We start from the raw sequence: 23,964 nt of genomic DNA on the forward strand, positions 1-23,964 counted from the left end.
GGCTTGAGCTACCACGCTAGGCTCTCGGCTCCTTTTCCTCTCTCACACCACCAGCTCATTTCCTCTCCACTGCTTCCCCCTCTCTGCCAACCTCTCCCTTCCCCCTCTTCAGCCTCCCCACCCCTCACTGCCTTCCTCTGTGGAGTGACTCCAGGCCCTCAGTGGGGCCCAGGAGAGACTCCCTTCCAACCCCAACTTCTCCCAAGGTGCCGGGCAATCTCAGACCCCCTTCCCTCTCCACTCCAAGACCGGAGCCTTTCCCAGGACCCAGAGGGCACCAGGAATGTGGGGCAGAGAGCGGGGAGGCAGCCTGAGGCCAGGAAACGAGGACCCTGGACCCTCGCCTCCCCCGAGACTTGTCTCCTTCCAGCCTCTGGTGCAGACCTCATGCCACCCCTTACTCCCTGTCCCTCCTGGGGCCTCTGGGCCTCAGTTTCTCCTCTACAAAATGGGCAGACTCCCCTCTGTCCCACTTAGAGTCCCAGGGGAGTGCACGCTCACAAATGTCCCTTGTATGATGAATGTGCAGCAATCAGTAGTTTGTATTAACAGGAGATGAGAGCTGGGAGCTGGGACTGGGCTCTGAGCCTGTCCCCCACCCCCAGTCACGTACAGATGTTCCCCATTATTTAGGACAGAGGAACAGACTGGAAGTAGAGACAGCAGAGAATGTGTGTGATTCACTGGCGACTGTGGCGATGAGACCATGTGAGGCTATGGGTTAGTGTGCAATTGTGAGATGATGGCGTGTGTGACCCTGTGTGCACCTGCGTGACTGTGGTAGGTGGGATTGCAGGGTGTGACAAGTCACTGTGGCATGTGCACAGCTGTGGGCTAGTGAGGTTGTGTGTGTGACATGTATGTATGTGACGTGTGAATGTGGGTGAGAATAAGGGAGAGTTGTGAGTGTGTAGGACCATGTCACTCAGTGTGACTGTGGGGGTGAGGGTGACCGTGTGAGAGTGTGTGCCTCATGACAGTTGGGGAATGTGTGTTGTTGGAATGTGACTTGAGGACTCTGTGGGTGACGTGAAGTGTGACAGTGTTAATGGGTATGGTTGCATGACATTGTGTGTGACTTTCAGCTTGTGTCATAAAAAGATTGTATGATATAGACATGAAGAAAAAGAAAAGGGCTGGGCACAGTGACTCATGCCTGTGATTCTAGCACTTTGGGAGGCCAAGGCAGGAGGATCACCTGAAGTCAGGAATTTGAGGCCAGCCTGGCCAGCATGGTGAAACCCCATCTCTACTAAAAATACAAAAAAACAAAAAAAAACAAAAAAAAAAAGCCAGATGTGGTGGCTCACGCCTGTAATCCCAGCACTTTGGGAGACCGAGGCGGGACGTTCACCAGGTCAGGAGTTCAGACCAGCCTGGCCAACATGATGAAACCCTGTCTCTAGTAAAAATACAAAAATTAGCTGGCCGTGGTGGCTCATGCCTGTAATCCCAGCTACCTGGGAGGCTGAGGCAGGAGAACTGCTTGAATCAGGACTCAGGAGGTGGAGATTGCATTGAGCCAAGATCACGACACTGCACCCCAGCCTGGGCTACAGAGGGAGACTCAGAAAAAAAAAAAAAAAAATTAGCTGGGCATGGTGGCGGGCCCCTATAGTCCCAGCTACTTAGGAGGCTAAGACAGGAGAATTGCTTGAACCTGGGAGGCAGAGGTTGCAGTGAGCTGAGATTGTGCCACTGAACTCCAGCCTGGGTGACAGAGCGAGACTCCGTCCAAAAAAGAAAGAAAGAAGGCCGGGCGCGGTGGCTCAAGCCTGTAATCCCAGCACTTTGGGAGGCCGAGACGGGCGGATCACGAGGTCAGGAGATCGAGACCATCCTGGCTAATACGGTGAAACCCCGTCTCTACTAACAATACAAAAAACTAGCCGGGCGAGGTGGCGGGCGCCTGTGGTCCCAGGTACTCGGGAGGCTGAGGCAGGAGAATGGCGGGAACCTGGGAGGCAGAGCTTGCAGTGAGCTGAGGTCCGGCCACTGCACTCCAACCCAGGCGACAGAGCGAGACTCCGTCTCAAAAAAAAAAAAAAAAAAAAAAGAAAGAAAGAAAAGAAACAGAACAGAAAGGAAGGAAGGAAGGAAGGAGAAAGAAAAGAAAGAAAAGAAAGAAAGAAAAGAAGGAAAGAAAGAAAGAAAGAGAGAGAGAGAGAAAGAAAGAAAGAAAGAAAGAAAGAAAGAAAGAAAGAAAGAAAGAAAGAAAGAAAGAAAGAAAGAAAGAAAGAAAGAAAGAAAGAAATCATGTCCTTTGCAGCAACATAGATGCAGCTGGAGGCCATTATCCTAAGCGAATTAACACAGGAACAGAAATCCAAACACCAGATGCTCTTACTTACAAGTGGGAGCTAAGCATTGGGTACACATGGACACAAACATGGGAACAACAGATACTGGGGACTCCTAGAGGGGGCAGGGAGGGAGACAAGGGCTGAAAAACTACCTGTTGGGTGACATGCTCACTACCTGAGTGATGGGATCATTTATACCCCAAACCTCAGCATCATGCAATACACCCCCATAACAAACCTGCACATGTACCCCCTGAATCTAAAATAAAAGTTAAGGCTGGGTGCGGTGGCTCACACCTGTAACCCTAGCACTTTGGGAGGCCAAGGTGGGAGGATCACTTGAGGCCAGGAGTTGAAGAACAGCATGGCCAACATGGTGAAACCTCATCTCTACTAAAAATACAAAAATTAGCCAGGCATGGTGGCACACACCTGTAGTCCCAGCTACTCTGGAGGCTGAGGCATGAGAATTGCTTGAACCCAAGAGGCAGAGGTTGCAGGGAGCCAAGACGGCGCCACTGCACTTCAGCCTGGGTGACAGAGTGAGACCCTGTCTAAAAAAATAAAGAAAGAAAATGAGGCTGGGCGCGGTGGCTCAAGCCTGTAATCCCAGCACTTTGGGAGGCCGAGACAGGCGGATCACGAGGTCAGGAGATCGAGACCATCCTGGCTAACACGGTGAAACCCCGTCTCTACTAAAAATACAAAAAACTAGCCGGGCGAGGTGGCGGGCGCCTGTAGTCCCAGCTACTCAGGAGGCTGAGGCAGGAGAATGGCGCAAACCCGGGAGGCGGAGCTTGCAGTGAGCTGAGATCCGGCCACTGCACTCCAGCCCGGGCTACAGAGCAAGACTCCGTCTCAAAAAAAAAAAAAAAAAAAGAAAGGAAGAAAATGAATTAAAATAAATAAATAAAATAAAATAAAATAAAAGTTGAGGCTGGGTGTCGTGGCACATGCCTATAGTCCCAGCACTTTGGGAGGTCGAGGTAGGAGGATTGTTTGAGGCCAGGAGTTGGAGACCAGTATGGCCAACATGGCGAAACCCCATCTCTACTAAAAATAAAAAATTTTAGCCTGGTGTGGTGGCGCACACCTGTAGTCCCAGCTACCCGGGAGGCTGAGGCAGGAGAATCTCCTGAACCCTGGAGGTGGAGGTTGAAGTGAGCCGAGATGCACTCCAGCCTGGGTGACAGAGTGAGACCCTGTCTCAAAAAAAAAAAAAAAAAAGTTGAAATTATTTTTTAATAAAATGGTAGGGCGTGGTATCTCATGCCTGTAGTCCCAGCTGAGGCTGAGGTGAGAGGATCCCTTGAGCCCAGGAAGTGGAGGCTGCCGTGAGCTATAATTGTGCCAGTGCACTCCACTCTCATAAATAAATAAATAAATAAAATTAAAAAATGATTGTATGGGCCGGGTGTGGTGGCTGTCACCTGTAATCCCACCACTTTGGAAGGCCAAGACATGTGGATCACCTGAGGTCAGGAGTTTGAGACCAGCCTGGGCAACATGGTGAAACCCCATCTCTACTAAAAATACAAAAATTAGTCGGGTCTGGTGGTATGTGCCGGGAATCCCAGATACTCGGGAGGCTGAGGTGGGAGAATTGCTTGAACCCAGGAGGCAGAGGTTACAGTGAGCTGAGATCGTGCTACTGCATTCCAGCTTGGGCAACAGAGGGAGACTCTGTCTCAAAAAAAAAAAAAAAAAAAAAGTATGTCTGCAAGTAACCACACAACTGCATACTGCATATATTTATTTCATGACAATCCTTCCTTGAACCCCTGCTCTGAACGATACTGGGGACCCAGTGGTGACCCAGATGTCCTGGCTCTGCCCTCCCGGGCCACATAGGCTAGCAGGGCAAGAGTGTTTGTGATGAAAGCCAGTGATTGCGTGAATGTGTGTGTGATTGACAGTGTTGTTGGGATTGTGGGACACTATGAGTGTTACTGTGTGTGTGCAGGAGTCCATGGCCCCGGGTGTGTGACTGTGTTTCACTGTCAATGACTGTCAACCTGTGAGTGAGAGACTGTGGCTGTCTGGGTGTGACCGTGGGACTGTATGGGTGTGATTGAATGTGTGACTGTGTGAGTAACAGCTTGTGAGGTTCTATGACTGTGCCTTTCTATGGCTCAGCCTATCGGATTGTGTGTGACACTGCATGTTTGATTGAGTGACTGAGGCTGTGGGAATGAGTGGCAGTTGGGGGTGGGTACCTGTGGGTGGGACAGCATGAGAGATTGTACACACTTGGTGCAGGGGTCCTCAGGACGATAAGGACAATTCAGTAACTGCCCTCACTGATGACCTTGACTACTGCCCCCTGCTCGGCTCTCTGGCTCTCTGCCCCAGAGCTCCCCACTTCCGTTCCCTGTCCCGCCTTGGCCCCGCCCCCTCCCACCACCCTGGGCTGCCAGTGCCTGTCACCTCTCCCAGAGCCCAGACGAGGCAGTGGAGGCAGCAGTGGCAGGGGGCTGCAGGAGCAAGTGACCAGGAGCAGGACTGGGGACAGGTGAGGGCTCCCCAATCCCAGCCCATTCTCCCTGCCCCCCTTGACCCCTCAAGTCTCTGGCACTCTCCCTCTCTGCTTCTCTGCCCTGCCTCTGTCTCTCTGTCTCTGTGCCCACCACAGTCTCTGCTCATCTCTGTCTCTTGATGTCTCTGTCTGCGTGTCTCCATCTCTGGTTAGCTGCTAGATAACTTCTCTTTCCCCCCGCTCTGTCTCCCTCCACGTCCCTGCTTCCTCTTTGTCTCCTAGCCCACATTTGTATCTCTTTCTCTGTTTGTTGTTTTCTGGTCTCTGGCTGGGGGTCTCATTCTGTCCCTCCGTCTCTGCGCCTCTCAGTCTTTATATTTCTGTCTCTTGTGTCTGTGACGTCGTTGTCTGTCTTTCTGGGGCTCGACCTGAGATCCTCTCTGCTTCCCTCTTTCTCTACGTGGGGCCGCGGGGGCGCGGGTGAGTGGCTGTTGGGCGTTAGATAGATGGATTTCCAGGCATCTGCACACCTAACCCCGGATCCGTCGCTTCTCTAGTCCCTCAGTATTTGGATGCTGGAAAAGGGTTGTTCCACTTACTCTGGGCTTTATCTACCCCCAGGGGGGGAAGTTTTATAAGGTTGGGTTCCTATCTGTGCTAGAAAACCCTTTGGGCTTGGAGAGTGGGAGCTCGGATGGGCGTTTCAAGTTCTCCACCAGGCTGTGGGAACTCAGATGGGCGTTTCAAGTATCCCACTAGGGGTTAATGAAAACCTTCAAGTTTTTCAGTTCCCCATAGAAAAGGGGGCTAGGCTGACGGTTTCTACTCCTCCTCTCCAAGGCGGTCCCCCGGTTCCCAGGAGTCTGTAGGTCCAGACTTGCGGTGACACTGACACTTCCGCCCAACGTAGCTCTAGGGCAACCGCCCGCTCAGCAAACACCCCCCTTCCACCTTTGCTGCCCCAGCAACAGTCAGGGGCGGCCGGGGAATCACTTAAGGGGCCCCGCCCACCACCGGAGTCCCACCCACTCCTGTACCTCTCCCTCCCCGCAGATCATCACGCCTGGGAGTTGGGGGAGCGGGTGTGCTGCCTCGGAGTCCGCGTGTGTGAATCCTTGAGACGGGGTGACGCTGGGGTTGGAGTCGGAGGGCAGAGGTGCTGACCCTGTCCTGGGACCTTCCGGGCCTGATCGCCCCTACACGAACCAGACCCTCGCCGCCCTCACGATGACTACCTCTCCGATCCTGCAGTTGCTGTTGCGGCTCTCACTGTGGGGGCTGCTGCTCCGGAGGGCGGAGGTGAGGACGCAGGAGCCAGAGGAGCTCCAGGCTTGGAGGGAGGTATGGGAACGGTTTTAGGGCTTCCCTCGTCCGGGCGCGGTCGCTCACGCCTGTAATCCCAGCACTTTGGGAAGCCAAGGCGGGTGAATCACCTGAGGTCAGGAGTTCGAGACCAGCCTGGTGTGGTGTTAGCCGGGTGTGGTGGTGGCCGCCTGTAATCCCAGCTACTCGGGAGGCTGAGGCAGGTGAATCACTTGAGCCCGGGAGGCAGAGGTTGCAGTGAACCGAGATCGTGCCACTGCACTCCAACTTGGGTGACAGAATGAGACCCTGTCTCAGGAAAAAAAGAAAAAAGGCTTCCCTTAGCGCAAAGAGAGTTTCAAGACTGCCCCGCTTGCCCAGATTCAAGTTGTTGGGTGGTATTTCGTTTGTTTTCTTTTTTTGAGATGGAGTTTCAGTCTGTCACCGAGGCTGGGATGCAGTGGCATGATCTGGGCTCACTACAACCTCCGTCTCCCGGGTTCAAGCGATTCTCCCGCCTCAGCCTCTCAAGTAGCTGGGATTACATGGGCACTCCACCACGCCCGGCTAATTTTTGGATTTTTAGTAGAGACGGGGGTTTCACCGTGTTGGCCAGGCTGGTCTCGAACCCCTGGCCTCAAGTGACCCACCCTCCTCGGCCTCCCAAAGTACTGGGATTGCAGGCCTGAGCCACTGTGCCCGGGCCCAGATTCAAGTTTTGATTATTGTTTCCACTCCCTTTTTTTCCCCCAACAAACCCTCCTGATAATTTCCAGCCACCCCCTCCCCAATTTTCTTGAAGGTTTTCAGTCTCCCATAGCAACTCCATTGGGTGGCTTCCAGGCACCCCACCCCAAAACTTGGAACTGGTTTCCAAGCCACCAAAGACTCCCGAGCAAAACGCGACAGCCCCTTGAAGTCTCTCTGGGGCGCTTCTGGCCCACATGGAACTAGCAGCCTGGGAGCGGGAGTCGGTCTGGGGGGTCCTCCCTTCTTTCTTTTCCTAGACAGGCTCTGAGGGGCAGACGGCGGGGGAGCTGTACCAGCGCTGGGAACGGTACCGCAGGGAGTGCCAGGAGACCTTGGCAACCGCGGAACCGCCTTCAGGTGTGACCAGGAGGGCTGGGGACGCTGAGAGGGGTGGGCTTGGAGTGGGCTGGGGTGGGCCTCCGGCAGACGGGCAGCCGCGGAACCGCCTTCAGGTGTGACCAGGAGGGCTGAGGCTGAGAGGGGTGGACTTGGGGTGGGCCTTGGGCTGACGGGCGGAGAAGAAATCTCGGGGCGATGTGGGCTGGAGAGGCCCGGGGGCTGACCTGAGCGTGGTGGGAACTGGCGGCAGGACCACAGTTCCTTCGGAAGGCCTGAGAAGAAGCTCGAAATGGGTGGAGCCTTGGGCGGGGCCAGCACATAAATAAACCTTGAAGGGGGCGGGGTTTGGGATGAAGACTGAAGGGCCCCTCCAGGTGGGACGATCTGGGGAGGGGACTTGTTTGGTGGGAGGAGCCCAGAGTGGGGCAGGGAGGAGGGGCGGAGCTTTGAGGCTGGTGGGAGGAGCTTGTGGCCCAGCCGGGACGGAACGCCCTCCGAGTGGGCGGGGCTAGAGCCGGGCTTGGTGTGGCCGGCGGAGAAGCACTGGCCCACTGCGCAGTAGGTCCACTGGGCACCTGGCCCTCATGCCCTCTCCCAGGCCTCGCCTGTAACGGGTCCTTCGATATGTACGTCTGCTGGAACTATGCTGCACCCAACGCCACTGCCCGTGCCTCCTGCCCCTGGTACCTGCCCTGGCACCACCACGGTGAGGTGTTCCCTGGGCCCAGAGCCCTCCCCAGACACAAACAGCTGCTAACCTTTACCCCCAGACTCCTACATCCGAGTCCTGCAGCTCACCTGCACCCCTCTCCTGCTCTTCTTTGCCCTCTACTCCTTTCTACCAGGCTGGGTTTCTCCTGTCTGTCCAACCCTGACTCTCTCACATAATGCAGCTTCTCTGTCTCCATATCTCTTTCTATTTATTTATTTGGAGACGAAGTCTCCCTCTATCACCCAGGCTGGAGCGCAGTGGGATGAACTCGGCTCATTGCAACTTCTGCCTCCCGGGTTCAAGCGGTTCTCCAGCCTCAGACTCCCGAGAAGCCGGGATTACAGGCGTGCGCCACCACACCCGGCTATTTTTTTTTTTTTTTTTTTTTTTTTGGATTTTTAGTAGAGACGGGGTTTTACCATGTTGGCCAGGCTGGTCTCGAACTCCTGACCTCAAGTGATCTGCCAGCGTTGGCTTCCCAAAGTTCTGGGATTACAGGCATCAGCCACCACGCCCGGGCACCACAGCGTTCTTATTTTGTCTCCTTTTCCTGAGTCTGTCAGTCTCTGGGCATCTTAGCCTAACTAGCTATGTCGCCTCAGACAGTTTATTTATTTAACCTATTTTTTTTCTTTTTTCTTTTCTTTTTTTTTTTTGAGATGGAGTCTCGCTCTGTTGCCCAGGCTGGAGTGCAGTGGTGCGATCTCGGCTCGCTGCAAGCTCCACCTCCCGGGTTCACGCCATTCTCCTGCCTCAGCCTCCCAAGTAGCTGGGACTACAGGCGCCCACCACCATGCCCGGATAATTTTTAGTATTTTTTTAGTAGAGACGGGGTTTCACCGTGGTCTCGATCTCCTGACCTCGTGATCCGCCCACCTCAGCCTCCCAAAGTGCTGGGATTACAGGCGTGAGCCACCGTGCCCGGCCCCTACTTTTTTCCTTTTTGAGACAGAGTCTGGGTCTGTCACCCATGTGGTGGCGGCATCATAGTTCACTGCAGCCTCGGAACTCCTGGGTTCAAGCGATCCTTCCGCCTCAGCCTCCCAAATAGCAGGGACTAGAGGCGCATGCTAACACATCCAGCTAATTTTTTTTTTTTTTTTTTGGCAGTGACAGAGTCTTGCCATGTTACCCAGGCTGATCTTAAACTCCTGGCCTCAAGGGATCCTCTCACCTCAGTCTCCCAAAGCGCTGGGATTACAGGCCTATTTAACTTTTGTTGTTTTTGTTGTTTTGTTGTTGTTGTTGAGACGGAGTCTGGCTTTGTTGCAAGGCTGGAATGCAGTGGCGTGATCTCGGCTCACTGTAACCTCACCTCCCAGGTTCAACCAATCTCCTGCCTCAGCCTCCCAAGTAGCTGGGACTACAGGCGGGCGCTACTACGCCCAGCTAATTTTTGTATTTTTAGTAGAGACAGGGTTCCACCATGTTGGCCAGGATGGTCTCGATCTCTTGACCTCCTGATCTGCCCATCGCAGACTCCCAAAGTGCTGGGATTACAGGCGTGAGCCACCGTGCCCAGCCTTAACTTTTTGTATCTCAATTTTCCCATATGTAAAACTAGGTTAATGATATTACCAATTCCATGGGCTTGTATGAATATTAAATTAATACATATAGCATGCCATATAAGGGTTTATCATCATCATCATCATGGTCACCACTTCTGCTCTCTCCCTCTCTGTTATTGTCTCACAGTTTGTCTTTCTGTATTTATCTCTTTCTCTGTGTGCCTTAATTCCCTCTCTTCTTTCCCCACAGTGGCTGCAGGTTTCGTCCTCCGCCAGTGTGGCAGTGATGGCCAATGGGGACTTTGGAGAGACCACACACAATGTGAGAACCCAGAGAAGAATGAGGCCTTTCTGGTAAGAAGAGGTGAGGGCTTCAGGTTAGGAGTCCAGGGAGAGAAGGAAAGGCAGTAGATTCAGGCAGGGCCTGAAATCCCTTGGACTATTCAGAGCTCTGGGTTGTAAGTGAGAGAAACTCAACTCAGACTTGCTTCAAAGAGCGAGACAGAAAGATGTATTGGCTTATGTGATGGAAAACAATAAGATGGCTGGGTGCTGTGGCTCATGCCTGTAATCCCAGCACTTTGGGAGGCCAAGGAGGGTGGATCACTTGAGGTCAGGAGTTTGCGACCAGCCTGGCCAACATGGCAAAACCCCGTGTCTACTAAAAATACAAAAATTAGCCGGACGTGGTTGTGTGCACCTGTAGTCCCAGCTACTCAGGGGGCTGAGACATGAGAATTGCTTGAACCCAGGAGGCAGAGGTTGCAGTGAGCCAAGATCGTGCCACTGTACTCCAACCTGGGTGACAGAGTGAGACTCCATCTCAAAAAAATAAATAACTAAATAAAAGAATGCTCTAGTTGGGCTGAGCTCAGTGGCTCATGCCTGTAATTCTAACACTTTGAGAAGATGATTGCTTGAGCGCAGGATTTTGAGACCAGCCTGGGTTACATGGTGAAACTCCATCTCTACAAAAAATACAAAACTTTGGCCAGGAGCAGTGGCTCATGCCTGTAATCCCAGCACTTTGGGAGGCCGAGGTGGGCGGATCACGAGATCAAGAGATTGAGACCATTCTGGCCAATATGGTGAAACCCCGTCTCTATTAAAAATACAAAAATTAGCTGGGCATGTTGGTGCGCACCTGTAGTCCCAGCTACTCTGGAGTCTGGGGCGGGAGGATCGCTTGAGCCCTGGAGGGCGAGGCTGCAAGGAACCATGATCCTGCCAGAGTACTCCAGGGCAACAAAACAAGACTATATCTCAAAAAAAAAAAAAAAAAAAAAAAAAAAAAATTATCTGGTTGGCTGGTCACATGCCTCGTGCCCTGGAGCTGAAGGGTGGAGTCGGCCCTTCTCAAAAAAGGGTAAGCTGTTCCCCAAGAGAACATAGGGTATTTGGGCAGAAACAAAGAGCAGAGGTCCTTCCAGTCTCTCTCTGGGCCTGGGGCTTCGAGCCAAGCCTTGTTCCCTTCCCCTTCTCGCCCCCCCAGGACCAAAGGCTCATCTTGGAGCGGCTGCAGGTCATGTACACCGTTGGCTACTCCCTGTCTCTCGCCACACTGCTGCTAGCCCTGCTCATCTTGAGCTTGTTCAGGTGGGACTTGAACCCTGAGTGGTGGCGGCAGAGATGTGAGCTCGGCTTCAGTTTGTCCAGTAAGATGGGGTGGTCTGGTTCCACCAGCTCCAACCATCCACTGGTGGTTCTATGGGGAGCAGTGGGGGTGGTTAAAGGAGCTCTCTTTGGTGGCTGATGCCTGTAATCCCAGCTCTTTGGGAGGCCAAGGCAGGAGGATCGCTTGAGTCCAGGAGTTTGAAATCTGGCTGGGCAACATAGTGAAACCTTGTCTCTGCGAAAAATAAAAAATTAGCTAGGCATGCTGGTGGTGCACCTGTGGTCCCAGCTATAGTGGGGCGCTGAGACAGGAGGATTGCTTGAGCTCGGGAGGTTGAGGCTGCGGTGAGCCCTGATTGTGCCACTGCATTCTAGCCTGGGTGACAGAGTGAGACCCTGTTTAAAAAAAAAAAAAAAATAGAGCTCTGTGTGGCTGAGGGCAGCTCTCCAGGGGCCCCCAAACTGCCTTCCAAATTCCCTAGGCGACTACATTGCACTAGAAACTATATCCACATCAACCTGTTCACGTCTTTCACACTGCGAGCGGCGGCGATTCTCAGCCGGGACCGTCTACTGCCTCGACCTGGCCCCTACCTTGGGGACCAGGCCCTTGTGCTGTGGAACCAGGTGGGCATCCTCCTTCCATTCCTCCAAATGGGAATCTTGCTTCTCTGGTGGGACCAGGAAGTTCTCAGTGCATTTCCTATCTCCTACACTCTCACAGTTTATCTGAGCTGGGAGGGTCCCTCTCCAAATGTGTCTTGGGGTGGGGGATCAAGACACATTGGGAGAGGGAACCTCCCAACTCGGCCTCATTGAACTCTCCCAGCCTATCACTCCCATATTGGAATTTTCCATTCCTCTCCCTCATTATCTCACCCATCATTGAACTTTTTCACCAATGAGAGAATCCACCTGCTGGAGGTGAGGCATGGCAGGATACAAGAAAGTAACTGGGGACTGGGATGTGGTAGGTGCCAGTTTGTTACTAGGAGAAAGGGTGGGAGAGGCTAGAGGCTGGGAGTAGACGTGGTGAGAACTATCTAGTCGAAAGTTGGACCATACCAATTGTTAAGAAGCCATAGTGGACGGGCGCGGTGGCTCACGCCTGTAATCCCAGCACTTTGGGAGCCGAGGCAGGTGGATCACCTGAGGTCGGGAGTTCAAGACCAACCTGACCAACATGGAGAAACCCTGTCTCTACTAAAAATACAAAATTAGCCAAGGTGGTGGCACATGCCTGTAATCTCAGCTACTTGGAAGGCTGAGGCAGCAGAATCGCTTGAACCTGGGATGCAGAGGTTGCGGTGAGCCGAGATCGCGCCATTGCACTCCAGCCTGGGCAAAAAGAGCGAAACTCTGTCTCAAAAAAAAAAAAAAAAAAAAAAAAGCCATAGCACACACCCAGGCACAGTGGCTCACGTCTGTAATCCCAGCACTTTGGGAGGCCGAGGCGGGCAGATCACGAGGTCTGGAGTTCAAGATCAGCCTGGTCAATATGGTGAAACCCCATCTCTACTAAAAATACAAAGATTAGCCGGGCGTGGTGGTGCGCACATGTAGTCTCAGCTACTCAGGAGGCTGAGGCAGACGAATCACTTGAACCTGGGAGCGGGTAGATTACAGTGAGCTGAGATTGCGCCACTCCACTCCAGCCTGGGTGACAGAGCCAGAGTCTGTCACACAAAAAAATTTTTTTTAAAGCCATAGCAGGCGGGCGCGGTGGCTCAAGCCTGTAATCCCAGCACTTTGGGAGGCCGAGACGGGTGGATCACGAGGTCAGGAGATTGAGACCATCCTGGCTAACACAGTGAAACCCCGTCTCTACTAAAAAATACAAAAAACTAGCTGGGCGAGGTGGCGGGCGCCTGTAGTCCCAGCTACTCGGGAGGCTGAGGCAGGAGAATGGCGTAAACCTGGGAGGCGGAGCTTGCAGTGAGCTGAGATCCGGCCACTGCACTCCAGCCTGGGTGACAGAGCGAGACTCTGTCTCAAAAAAAAAAAAAAAAAAAAAGCTATAGCATGGCCCAGAAGTGGCTCATGCCTGTAATCCCAGCACTTTGGGAGGCTGAGGTAGGCGGATCGCTTTCTGCCCAGGAGTTCAAGACCAGCCTGGGTAACATAGCAAAACCCCATCTCTACAAAAACATACAAAAATTAGCCGAACATGGTGGCCCGTGCCTGTACTCCCAGCTACTTGGGAGGCTGAGATGGTAGGATCACTTGAGTCCAGGAGGTTGAGGCTGCAGTGAGTTGTGCTGCTGTGACAGCGCCAGTGCAATCCAGTGAAAGACTGAGACCCTGTCTCAAAAAAAAAAAAAAAAAAAAATGAGGGTTTGGACACGGTGGCTCATGCCTGTAATTCCAGCACTTTGGGAGGACGAGGCAGGCAGGTCACGAGGTCAGGAGTTTGAGACCAACCTGACCAACATAGTGAAACCCCATCTCTGCTAAAAATACAGAGTGTATTTGTATTTTTGGGTGTGGGGTGCTTGCCTGTAGTCCCAGCTACTCGGGAGGCTGAGGCAGGAGAATCACTTGAACCCGGGAGGCAGAGATTGCAGTGAGCTGAGATTGTGCCATTGCACTCCAGCCTGGGTAACAGAGCAAGGCTCCATCTTAAAAAAAAAAAAAAAAAAAGAGGAAGCCATAGGGCAGGAGAGTCCATAATGTGGGTACTGGCAGGAGAGTTCAGTTCTTAGAAGGAGCTGGGGTGACCAGTGACAGAGGTCACATTTTGGGGATCTAGGGGGAACTGATAGCAATGATGGAAGATACCCATTTTTTTTGTTTTTTGTTTGTTTTGTTTTCTGAGACGGAGTCTCAAAAAAGAAGCGGATTCTTTTTTTTTTTTTTTTTTTTTTTTTTGAGACGGAGTCTCCTTCTGTCGCCCAGGCTGGAGCGCAGTGGCGCAATCTCGGCTCACCGCAACCTCCGCCTCCTGGGTTCAAGCCATTCTACTGCTTCAGCTTCCCAAGTAGCTGGAATTACAGGCGCCCGCCACCACGCCCGGCTAATTTTTGTATTTTTAGTAAAGACGGGGTTTCACCACGTTGGCCAGGCTGGTCTCCAACTCCTGACTTCAGGTGATCCGCCCACCTCGGCCTCCTAAAGTGCTGGGATTATAAGGCGTGAGCCACCGCGCCCAACCAGATACCAATTGTTAAGGGGTTCAGAGTGGGAGAGTCCATATAGGGAAAGGGAATAGAGTGAGAGAAACCAATCACAGATACCATTCACTGGGGACACAGAGTGGAAGCACCTTTGATGGCAAGAGATGGGGTGGAAGGGCGATCAAGGTTGGGGGAGGTTCGGAGACACCCAGGCAGCGCTGACTACCTCTCTACCGGTCTGGCCACTCCCTAGGCCCTCGCTGCCTGCCGCACGGCCCAGATCGTGACCCAGTACTGCGTGGGTGCCAACTACACGTGGCTGCTGGTGGAGGGCGTCTACTTGCACAGTCTCCTGGTGATAGTGGGAGGCTCCGAGGAGGGCCACTTCCGCTACTACCTGCTCCTCGGCTGGGGTGAGCCCCGATCCCGTCCCCCGCCCAACCCAGCGCGCCTCTCCTCGGCTCCCCCAACTGCCCTGCTGGTTGGCCTCTGGGGGTCTCCTCCCGTCTCTAGGCTTCTGCCTCCCCCACCCCGACAGAGGAATTCCGCGGGTCTTGGGCCTGGCGGGGCCCGTGAGCGCGCTGACAGCTGCGGCGGGGTGGGGGGGCGGGGTCGGGGTCTGCACAGGGGCCCCCGCGCTTTTCGTCATTCCCTGGGTGATCGTCAGGTACCTGTACGAGAACACGCAGTGAGTTGCAGGGTCTGGGGCGGGGCGTGGGAGGTGGGCGGGGCTTTGAGGGACGTGGGCGGGTTGTGATGGAAACGTGGGCAGGGTCGGAAGGCTATTCGGTGCTGGGGGTATGTGGGCGGGATCCAAAGGAATGGGGAGCTAGGAAAGGTTGTGTTCGAGGGCAACCGGCAAGGGGAGGGAGTGGGGCCTAGATCGTAATGGGCGGGACCTTAGAGAATGTGTGTGGTCTCAAGTGCGGTGGGCGGGGCCTAGCGAGCAAATGAACGTGGTGATCGGTGAGTCTAGAGTTTTTCTATCTCTTAGCTCTACTCCGCCTTCCTCAGGTGCTGGGAGCGCAACGAAGTCAAGGCCATTTGGTGGATTATACGGACCCCCATCCTCATGACCATCTTGGTAGGATCGGTCCCGCCTCCACCAGGCCGTCCTCAGGGATTTACCATTCTGGGAAGTGGGGTGCCACCTCCTCCTCCCCCTCCAGAATGGGATCGCGGCTGGCTCAGACCTTATCTCTCCCCACAGATTAATTTCCTCATTTTTATCCGCATTCTTGGCATTCTCCTGTCCAAGCTGAGGACACGGCAAATGCGCTGCCGGGATTACCGGCTGAGGTGAGGGCATGCGGTGGGGACCGAGGGGAAGGGGCCGGGTGCGAGATGGGGAACCAGGGCTGAGATGGGGAACCAGGGCTGCGGGATCACTGCTGCCCTCTCTCCCCAGGCTGGCTCGCTCCACGCTGACGCTGGTGCCCCTGCTGGGTGTCCACGAGGTGGTGTTTGCTCCCGTGACCGAGGAACAGGCCCGGGGCGCCCTGCGCTTCGCCAAGCTCGGCTTTGAGATCTTCCTCAGCTCTTTCCAGGTGCACAGGCAGGGTGCAGGAGCTCCATCCTTCCACCCAGGGCCTCCTCCCCAGAGGGGCACGAGAGCTGCAGTCGTTCTCTGGTGCAGCCACTGAATGGGGTGTGAAGATGAGATTTACTTCGTTCATTCATTCATTCATTCATTCATTTTTTTTTTTTTTTTTTTTTTTTGAGACGGAGTCTCGCTCTGTCGCCCAGGCTGGAGTGCAGTGGCGCGATCCCGGTTCACTGCAGCCTCTGACTCCCGGGTTCAAGCGATTCTCTTCCTCAGCCTCCAGAGTAGATGGGATTACAGGAATGTGCCACCACAGCTGGCTAATTTTGTATTTTTAGTAGAGACGGGGTTTCACCATGTTGGCCAGGCTGGTCTCCAACTCCTAACCTCACTCAGGTAATCCACCCCCCTCGGCCTCCAGAAGTGCTGGGATTATAGGCATGAGCCGTGGCGCCCAGCCCGTTCATTCATTCAATACAAAATACTAAGATAGGACTTTCCTGGGCTGCAGGGAGCAACAGGGACCGGGACAGGAGATTGGCAGCCCCAGCAGTGCTGCCTGCTAGTGAAGAGTGAGGGCTTTGAGGCTGGACACAGCTGGGGCCAAATTCAGGTTCTGTCACTTTCTAGCTGTTTGCCAGCTGTGTGACCTTCACCTCAGGGTTGAGAGTAGGGAGAGGTAAGTGAAGTGCCAACGTGCAGAATCTAAGGAAAGATTCATTCCGAAAGCCCACCCTACACTTGCTTGTTTTACCTGAGTCCCCAACCTGCTTCACCTCATTCAGCCTCAGTTTTCTCATCTCCAAAGTGGGGACAATACCAGCCTCACTGGACAAGACTGTTCATTCATTAAATTCAGCAAAAAATTACTGAGCATGTATATATACTCAGCACTTCTCCAGGCTTATCACAGGGATATAGCCAAGAACCAAATGGTCCCTATCCTCCAGTGGGAAAGACACACTGAACACACTATAGAAGTAAAGCATACAGCTGGGTGTGGTGGCTCACACCTGTAATCCCAGCTTTTTGGGAGGCCAAGGCAGGCGGATCACCTGAGGTTGGGAGTTCCAGACCAGCCTGACCAATATGGTGAAACCCCGTCTCTACTAAAAAATACAAAAATTAGCCAGGTGTGGTGGCAGCTGCCTGTAATCCCAGCTACTCAGGAGGCTGAGGTGGGAGAATCGCCTGAACCCAGAGGGTGGAGGTTGCAGAGCACCAAGATTGTGCCACTGCACTTCTACCTGGCCACAGAGGGAGACCATGTCTCAACAAACAAACTAACAAAAAAGAAGTAAAGCATATAGAATGTTAGATGGTGAGATGTGCCTAGAGGGAGAATGAAGCAAGAAAAGAGATGACGAGTGTCCACTGAGGGATGGGGTTACTGTTTTATTTATTTTTATTTTTTTAGAGATGAGGTCTCCCTCTGTTGCCCAGGCTGGAGTGCACGGGTGTGATCCTAGCTCACTGCAGCCTTGGACTCCTGGGCCGAAGTAATCCTCCTGCCTCAGCAATCCTCCTGCCTCAGCCTCCTAAGTAGCTGGGAGCTCAGGAGCAAGCCATCACACCTGACTAATTTTTTTTTTTTTTTTTTTGAGATAGAGTTTCACTCTTGTTGCCCAGGCTGGAGTGCAATGGCACGATCTCGGCTCACTGCAACCTTCGCCTCGCAGATTCAAGCGATTCTCTTGCCTTAGCCTCCCAAGTAGCTGGGATTACAGGGGTGTGCCACCATGCCCAGCTAATTTTTTTTTTTTTTTCTTTGAGACAGAGTTTCGCTCTGTCGCCCAGGCTGGAGTGCAGTGGTGCAATCTCGGCTAACTGCAAGCTCCACCTCCTGGGTTCAACCAGTTCTCTGCCTCAGCCTCCTGAGTAGCTGGGATTACAGGCACCTGCCACGACTCTCGGCTAATTTTTGTATTTTTAGTAGAGATGGGATTTCACCATCTTGGCCAGGCTGATCTTGAACTCCTGACCTCATGATCCACCCTCCTCAGCCTCCTGAAGTGCTAGAATTACAGGTGTTAGCCACCTCGCCCAGCAAACTTTGTATTTTTGGTAGAGATGGGGTTTCTCCATGTTGGTCAGGCTGGTCTCAAACTCCCGACTTCAGGTGATCCATTTGCCTCAGCCTCCCAAAGTGCTGGGATTGTGCATGAGCCACTGCACCCAGCTGTTTTCTTTTTTGATATATAGTCTCACTCTGTCACCCAGGTTGGAGTGCAGTGGTGTGATCTCAGATCACTGCAACCTCTGCCTCCTGGGTTCACGCAATTCAGCCTCCTGAGTAGCTGGGATTAGGCGTGCACCACCACACTCGGATAACCTTTGTATTTTTAGTAGAGTTGGCGTTTTACCGTATTGCCCTGGCTGGTCTCAAACTCCTGCCCTCAATTGACCTCCCGCCTCGGTCTCCCAAAATGCTGGAATTACAGGCATCAGCCACCACGCCTGGCCAAATTTTTGTATTTTTTGTACAGATGGGGTCTTGCTATATTTCTCTGGCTTGTCTTGAGCTCCTGGGCTCAAGTGATCCTCCCACTTCCGCTTCCCAAAATGCTGGGATTACAGGTGTGAGCCACCATGCCTGGCCAGGTTGCTGTTTTAGGTGGGGTCAAGGGAAAGCATTTCTGAGCAGACACTGGAACAGAGACCTGAAGAACGTGAGGGGACAAGCCAGGTAAGTATTTGGGGGAAATGTTTCAGGCAGGGAAATACCAAGGACAAGATCCCTGAGGCAGGAGAGTAGCTGGCGACAGGGAGGAAGACCAGGGTGCCTGAAGCATGGGATCCAGTAGAGAGGCTGTGAGGAGATGAGGACAGAGAGGTGAGGGGCCTCGGGGGGCCAGGTGAGGACTTCGACTTTTCCTCTGCTTGAAGCAGGGGCCATGGGAGGGCTCTCAGCAGAAGGATTTGGTCTGAGTGAGATTTTTTTTTTTTTTTTGAGACGGAGTCTCGCTCTGCCGCGCAGGCTGGAGTGCAGTGGCCGGATCTCAGCTCACTGCAAGCTCCGCCTCCCGGGCTTACGCCATTCTCCTGCCTCAGCCTCCCGAGTAGCTGGGACTACAGGCGCCCGCCACCTCGCCTGGCTAGTTTTTTGTATTTTTTAGTAGAGACGGGGTTTCACCGTGTCGGCCAGGAAGGTCTCGATCTCCTGACCTCGTGATCCGCCCGTCTCGGCCCCCCAAAGTGCTGGGATTACAGGCTTGAGCCACCGCACCTGGCCTTTTTTTTTTTTTTTTGAGACTGGAGTCTCGCTCTGTCACCCAGGCTGGAGTGCAGTGGCGCGATCTCGGCTCACTGCAACCTCCGCCTCCCAGGTTCAAGCAATTCTCCTGCCTCAGCCTCGTGAGTAGCTGGGATTACAGGTGCCCACCACCATGCCTGGCTAATTTTTTTAAATTTTTAATTTAATTTAATTTTTTTTTTTGAGGCAGAATCTTGCTCTGTCGCCCAGGCTGGAGTGGCACCATCTCAGCTCACTGCAAGCTCCACCTCCCAGGTTCATGCCATTCTCCTGCCTCAGCCTCCTGAGTAGCTGGGACTACAGCTGTCTGCCACCATGCCCAGCTAATTTTGTTTTTTTATTTTTAGTAGAGACAGGGTTTCATGGTGTTAGCCAGGATGGTCTCGATCTCCTGACCTCGTGATCCGCCCGCCTCGGTCTCCCAAAGTGCTGGGATTACAGGTGTGAGCCACCATGCCTGGCCTAGACTCTGCACTCCAGCCTGGGCAACAGAGCAAGACTCTGTCTCCCTGTCTCCAAAAAAAAAAAAAAAAGAAAAACAAAAACAAAAACAGCAACACAATCTCACAACAATAAATTCTCACAACTACCACTATATTACTGCTCCATTTTCCAGATGAAGAAACTGAGCAGTTAAGCAGCTTGCTCAAATGGGAAAGTGGAGAGGTAGTTTTTGAGTCCAGGGAGCCCACCTCCAGGGTCCGCAGTTCTTAACCCCCAGCCAGCAGTGCTCAGCTAACCTTCTGGGGCATACAGTGGGATTGGTGTGGGGGAAGCCAGGAACCAGTGAAAAGATGACCCTAATAGTTTAGGACAAAGGTGGTGGTAGCTGAGGTGTTTCAGGGCCTGGCAAGGGCTCGAGTTTATTAAGAGAACAGTTACATAGGCTGGGCGTGGTGGCTCATGCCTGTAATCCTAGCACTTTGTAATCCCAGCTGAGGCGGGTGGATCACCGGAGGTCAGGAGTTGGAGACTAGCCTGGACAATAGGGTGAAACCCCGTCTCTACCAAAAATACAAAAATTAGCCGGGCTTGGTGGAGGGTGCCTGTAATCCCAGCTACTCAGGAGGCTGAAGCAGGAGAATCGCTTGAATCCGGAAGGTGGAGGTTGCAGTTTGCCGAGATCGCGCCACTGCACTCCAGCCTGGGCAACAAGAGCGGGATTCCGACTCTTTAAAAAAAATAAAATAAACGGGGAGGGGGGCGCGGAGGCGGTTACAGTCCTGCCCCCACCAGCGATGTAACCCCCGCGCCTCCTCTGGCAGGGCTTGCTGGTCAGCGTCCTCTACTGCTTCATCAACAAGGAGGTAAGAAGAGCCCCGGCCGCCGCCCCCGCCCTCTGGCGGCAGCGCCGGGTACGGCGCAGCCTCTGAGCGCCATCGTGTCGCAGGTGCAGTCGGAGATCCGCCGTGGCTGGCACCACTGCCGCCTGCGCCGCAGCCTGGGCGAGGAGCAGCGCCAGCTCCCGGAGCGCGCCTTCCGGGCCCTGCCCTCCGGCTCCGGCCCCGGCGAGGTCCCCACCGGCCGCGGCTTGTCTTCGGGGACCCTCCCAGGGCCTGGGAATGAGGCCAGACGGGTGTTGGAAAGTTACTGCTAGGGGGCGGGATCCCTGTGTCTGTTCAGTTAGCATGGATTTATTGAGTGCCTACTGCGTGCCAGGCCCAGTATGGAGGACGCTGGGGAAATGGTGAAGGAAACAGAAAAAAGGTCCCTCCTGGAGATGACAACTGAGTGGGGAAGACAGACCGTGAACACAAAACATCAAGTTCCACACACGCTATGGAATGGTTATGAAGGGAAGTGAGAAGGGTGCCTAGGGTGGTCTGGGAGGTGTCTCCAAGGAGGTGACATTTAAGCCATCCCCGAAAGAGGTGAAGGAGATCACTTTGGGGAGAGCTGGAGAACAGGATTCTAGGCGGAATCGATAGCATAGGCAAAGGCCCTTGGGCAGGAAGGCGCTCAGCCTTGGCTGGAGTAGAATTAAGTCAGAGCCAACAGGTGGGGAGAGAGAGAGAAGTGGGCAGGGGCACACAAGTTGGGATTTCATTTCAGGTGCTTTGGAGATTCTTAGGAGTGTCTCTTGGGGGTAATATTTTATTTTTTTTTAAATGATACAGGATCTCACTGTTACCCAGGTTGGTCTTGAACTCCTGGGCTCAAGTAATCCTCCCACCACGGGTCTCCCAAAGTGCTGGGATTACAGGCATGAGCCACCACGCCCGGCCTTTTTTTTTTTTTTTTTTTTGAAAAGGAGTCTCACTCTGTCGCCCAGGCTGGAGTGCAGTGGTGCAATTTTGGCTCACTGCAGCCTCTATCTCCCGAGTTCAAGCCTCCCGAGTATCTGGGATTACAGGCATCTGCCACCATGCCCAGCTAATTTTTGTATTTTCAGTAGAAATGGGGTTTCCCCACGTTGGCCAGGCTGGTCTCGAACTCCCGACCTCAAGTGATCCACCCATCTCTGCCTCCCAAAGTGCTGGGATTACAGGCATGAGCCACTACGTCTGGCCCAAGTGGGCTAATGTTTTAAACAGATCCTTCTTGTCTGCCCTGTAGGAGGACAAATTGACAAGGGCAGGGGTGGAAGCTGGAGCCCAGAAAGGAGGGGACTGCAGGTGGGAAGTGACGGTGGCCGGACCAGGATGGAGGCCACTGAGGGGTATGAAGCAGTCAGATTTGAAGCTATTTCAGAGGTGGAAGTGAGAGAATTTCATGAAGGATCACAGGAGGACACAGCAGTAGAGAGGACTCCTTGGTTTTGGATGGAGGAGAGACGAAAGATAGGGAGATTGGGTTCGCGGAGGGTGAGAACCAGGCGTGCTCTCTGGAAATGTTAGGCTGGCAGTGTTTGTAGGACACCACAGGACAGGACACTGAGTGTAAGGGTCTGGCGCTCTCAGGAGAGGGGCGAGCTGGAGATAGTAATGTGAGAGGCACTGAGTCCTGAGAGGGTGATTTGGTGTGGACTGGAGCACAGGTGAGGCAAGGCAGGCCTCGCGGCTGAAACCTTATATCCAGAGCAGTCAGGGCCGCTGCTGGCTGCGGAGTGAGGACGCATATCCCCACTGTCCTGAGATGGGCGGCCTCTGGGACCTGGGAGAATGAGGGGGCATGCTGACAGTCTCATTATAGCTGGACCACCTGTATATACACCCACAAGACCCTCACCCCTAAATTCTCCCCTTACACATATGCACTTAGTTACTGTGTGGGTGTTGTCGAGCATTTTCCCTGGGGTCCGTGGCTCCCTGGACCGATGTGCCCCAAAGCTGAACTCACCCTTTTCAAGCTTGTGGCCCTGCTGCCTGCTTCCCCTTTCCCCCACCTTATGGGTTCTCATGGGGTGGGGGCCTCAGGGCAGGCCCTTGTAAATAAAGTATAAGAAACAATTGCTTTTTGTCTTTCTTGGGTAGAAGCATCTTCTTGGCAGCATCACAAAGGGAAATGACTGAGGTAGGCTGCCTGGTGGGGTGCGGGCCCATGGTGGCTTTGCTCAAATTTATCCATGTTGCTACGAAAACGGGACACCTGCTGCCACTGTCCCTCCTTCCTGAGAGAGTCCCCAGGTGGCCATGTCACATGTGATCTCTGCAACATATACAAACGGATGGTACCTGCATCCTTGGGTTGCCTGACATGCCCATGAGTGACACTTAGGACCCTGCCTGGTGCTGGTGTGTGGGCAACGCTGGGCCAATTTGCCCAGGGCTATTCCTGCCACCTCTGCTTTTATTTCACCCTCTAAAGGCGGACGCAATGGAAAGCATGTGGGCAGGAGGTGAGGAAGGAAATTCAGACAAGCTGAGCAGAACGGCCAGGACTGGAATCTTGGGTGCCAACCCGCAAGGTAGAGAAACTGATTTCCATTTCCCAGTAAGTACAGGTCAACACCCAAGAAGGCAGGCAGGAACAGAACCCGGACTGTGACTCCAGGGCTGTGTTACTTTCTGCATCAGAACCAAACCCTGGGTGACCTCCTGTGGCATGCCCATTGTCCCAACTTTACAGATTAGGACACTGCAGCTCCATCTTGCTACCCAAGAGTTCAAACTTTTTCCGGAGGACCTGACTCCCCGGGTTTGGAAATAGTACCACTGTTTCCTAACTGGGTGACCCTGAGCAAGTCGCTTACCCTCTCTTGGCCTCAACTATCTCATCTATAAAATGAGATCACTTAGGACGGGCGTGGTGGCTCATGCCTGTAATCCCAGCACTTTGGAAGGCTGAGGTGGGCAGATCACAAGGTCAGGAGATCGAGACCATCCTGGTTAACACAGTGAAACTCCATCTCCACTAAAAATACAAAAAATTAGCCAGGCGTGGTGGTGGGCACCTGTAGTCCCAGCTACTCGGGAGGCTGAGGCAGGAGAATGGCATGAACCCAGGAGGCAGAGCTTGCAGTGAGCCGAGACTGCCCCACTGCACTCCAGCCTGGGCGACGGAGCGAGACTCCATCTCAAAAAAAAAAAAGGAGAGCTCCAGTATCTACCCCACAGATGGCTGTTTCCAATTAGATGTAGTAAATGCACACCTTTATAACCCCATAACCCACTGCTTTCTATATATCAGGCCTCTCTCTGCTGCAGGGTCCCAGCTCTGCCACAATGCTCACAGTGTATCTCAGGCCATGCCTTTCTTTTCTTTTGTTTTTCTTTTCTTTTGAGATGGAGTCTAACTCTGTTGCCAGGCTGGAGTGCATCCATCAGGCTGGCATGGAGTTTCACCATGTTGGCCAGGATGGTCTTGATCTCTTGACCTCGTGATCCGCCTGTCTTGGCCTCCCAAAGTGCTGGGATTACAGGGTGTGAGGCACCGCGCCTGGCCCCAGGCTGTGCCTTTCACAGCTCAGAGTGGGCCACACACCTCACTGAGTGCGCACTGACCTCAGGGCTGCAAACTCTTGCACCTTTCAGGTGTTTGCCTATATCCAGAGGACACAGACATAGGCAGAGACAAAGATATGAGGGGAGGGCCTGCTGCAGTGGCTCACACCTGTAATCCCACCACTTTGGGAGGCCGAGGCAGGAGGATCACTTGAGCCCAGGAGT

At 53.5% G+C, this 23,964-nt stretch overlaps 1 protein-coding gene across 1 annotated transcript; it reads left to right on the forward strand.

Annotated features, from left to right (window-relative positions):
- Positions 1-4,725: 4,725 nt before the first annotated feature.
- LOC105478674 (gastric inhibitory polypeptide receptor) lies at positions 4,726-22,299 on the forward strand. The gene is given in 14 exon segments (XM_071087161.1): positions 4,726-4,815; positions 5,833-6,078; positions 7,089-7,188; positions 7,769-7,876; positions 9,644-9,747; positions 10,886-10,989; positions 11,490-11,634; positions 14,374-14,533; positions 14,748-14,808; positions 15,135-15,204; positions 15,331-15,419; positions 15,529-15,667; positions 20,182-20,268; positions 20,271-22,299. Coding segments are annotated over 13 exon segments (1,482 nt in total). The 5' UTR covers positions 4,726-4,815; positions 5,833-6,006; the 3' UTR covers positions 20,514-22,299.
- The last annotated feature ends 1,665 nt before the right edge of the window (positions 22,300-23,964 follow it).

This window comes from Macaca nemestrina, chromosome 20 (genome assembly GCF_043159975.1).
Source record: "Macaca nemestrina isolate mMacNem1 chromosome 20, mMacNem.hap1, whole genome shotgun sequence".
NCBI lineage: Eukaryota > Metazoa > Chordata > Mammalia > Primates > Cercopithecidae > Macaca > Macaca nemestrina.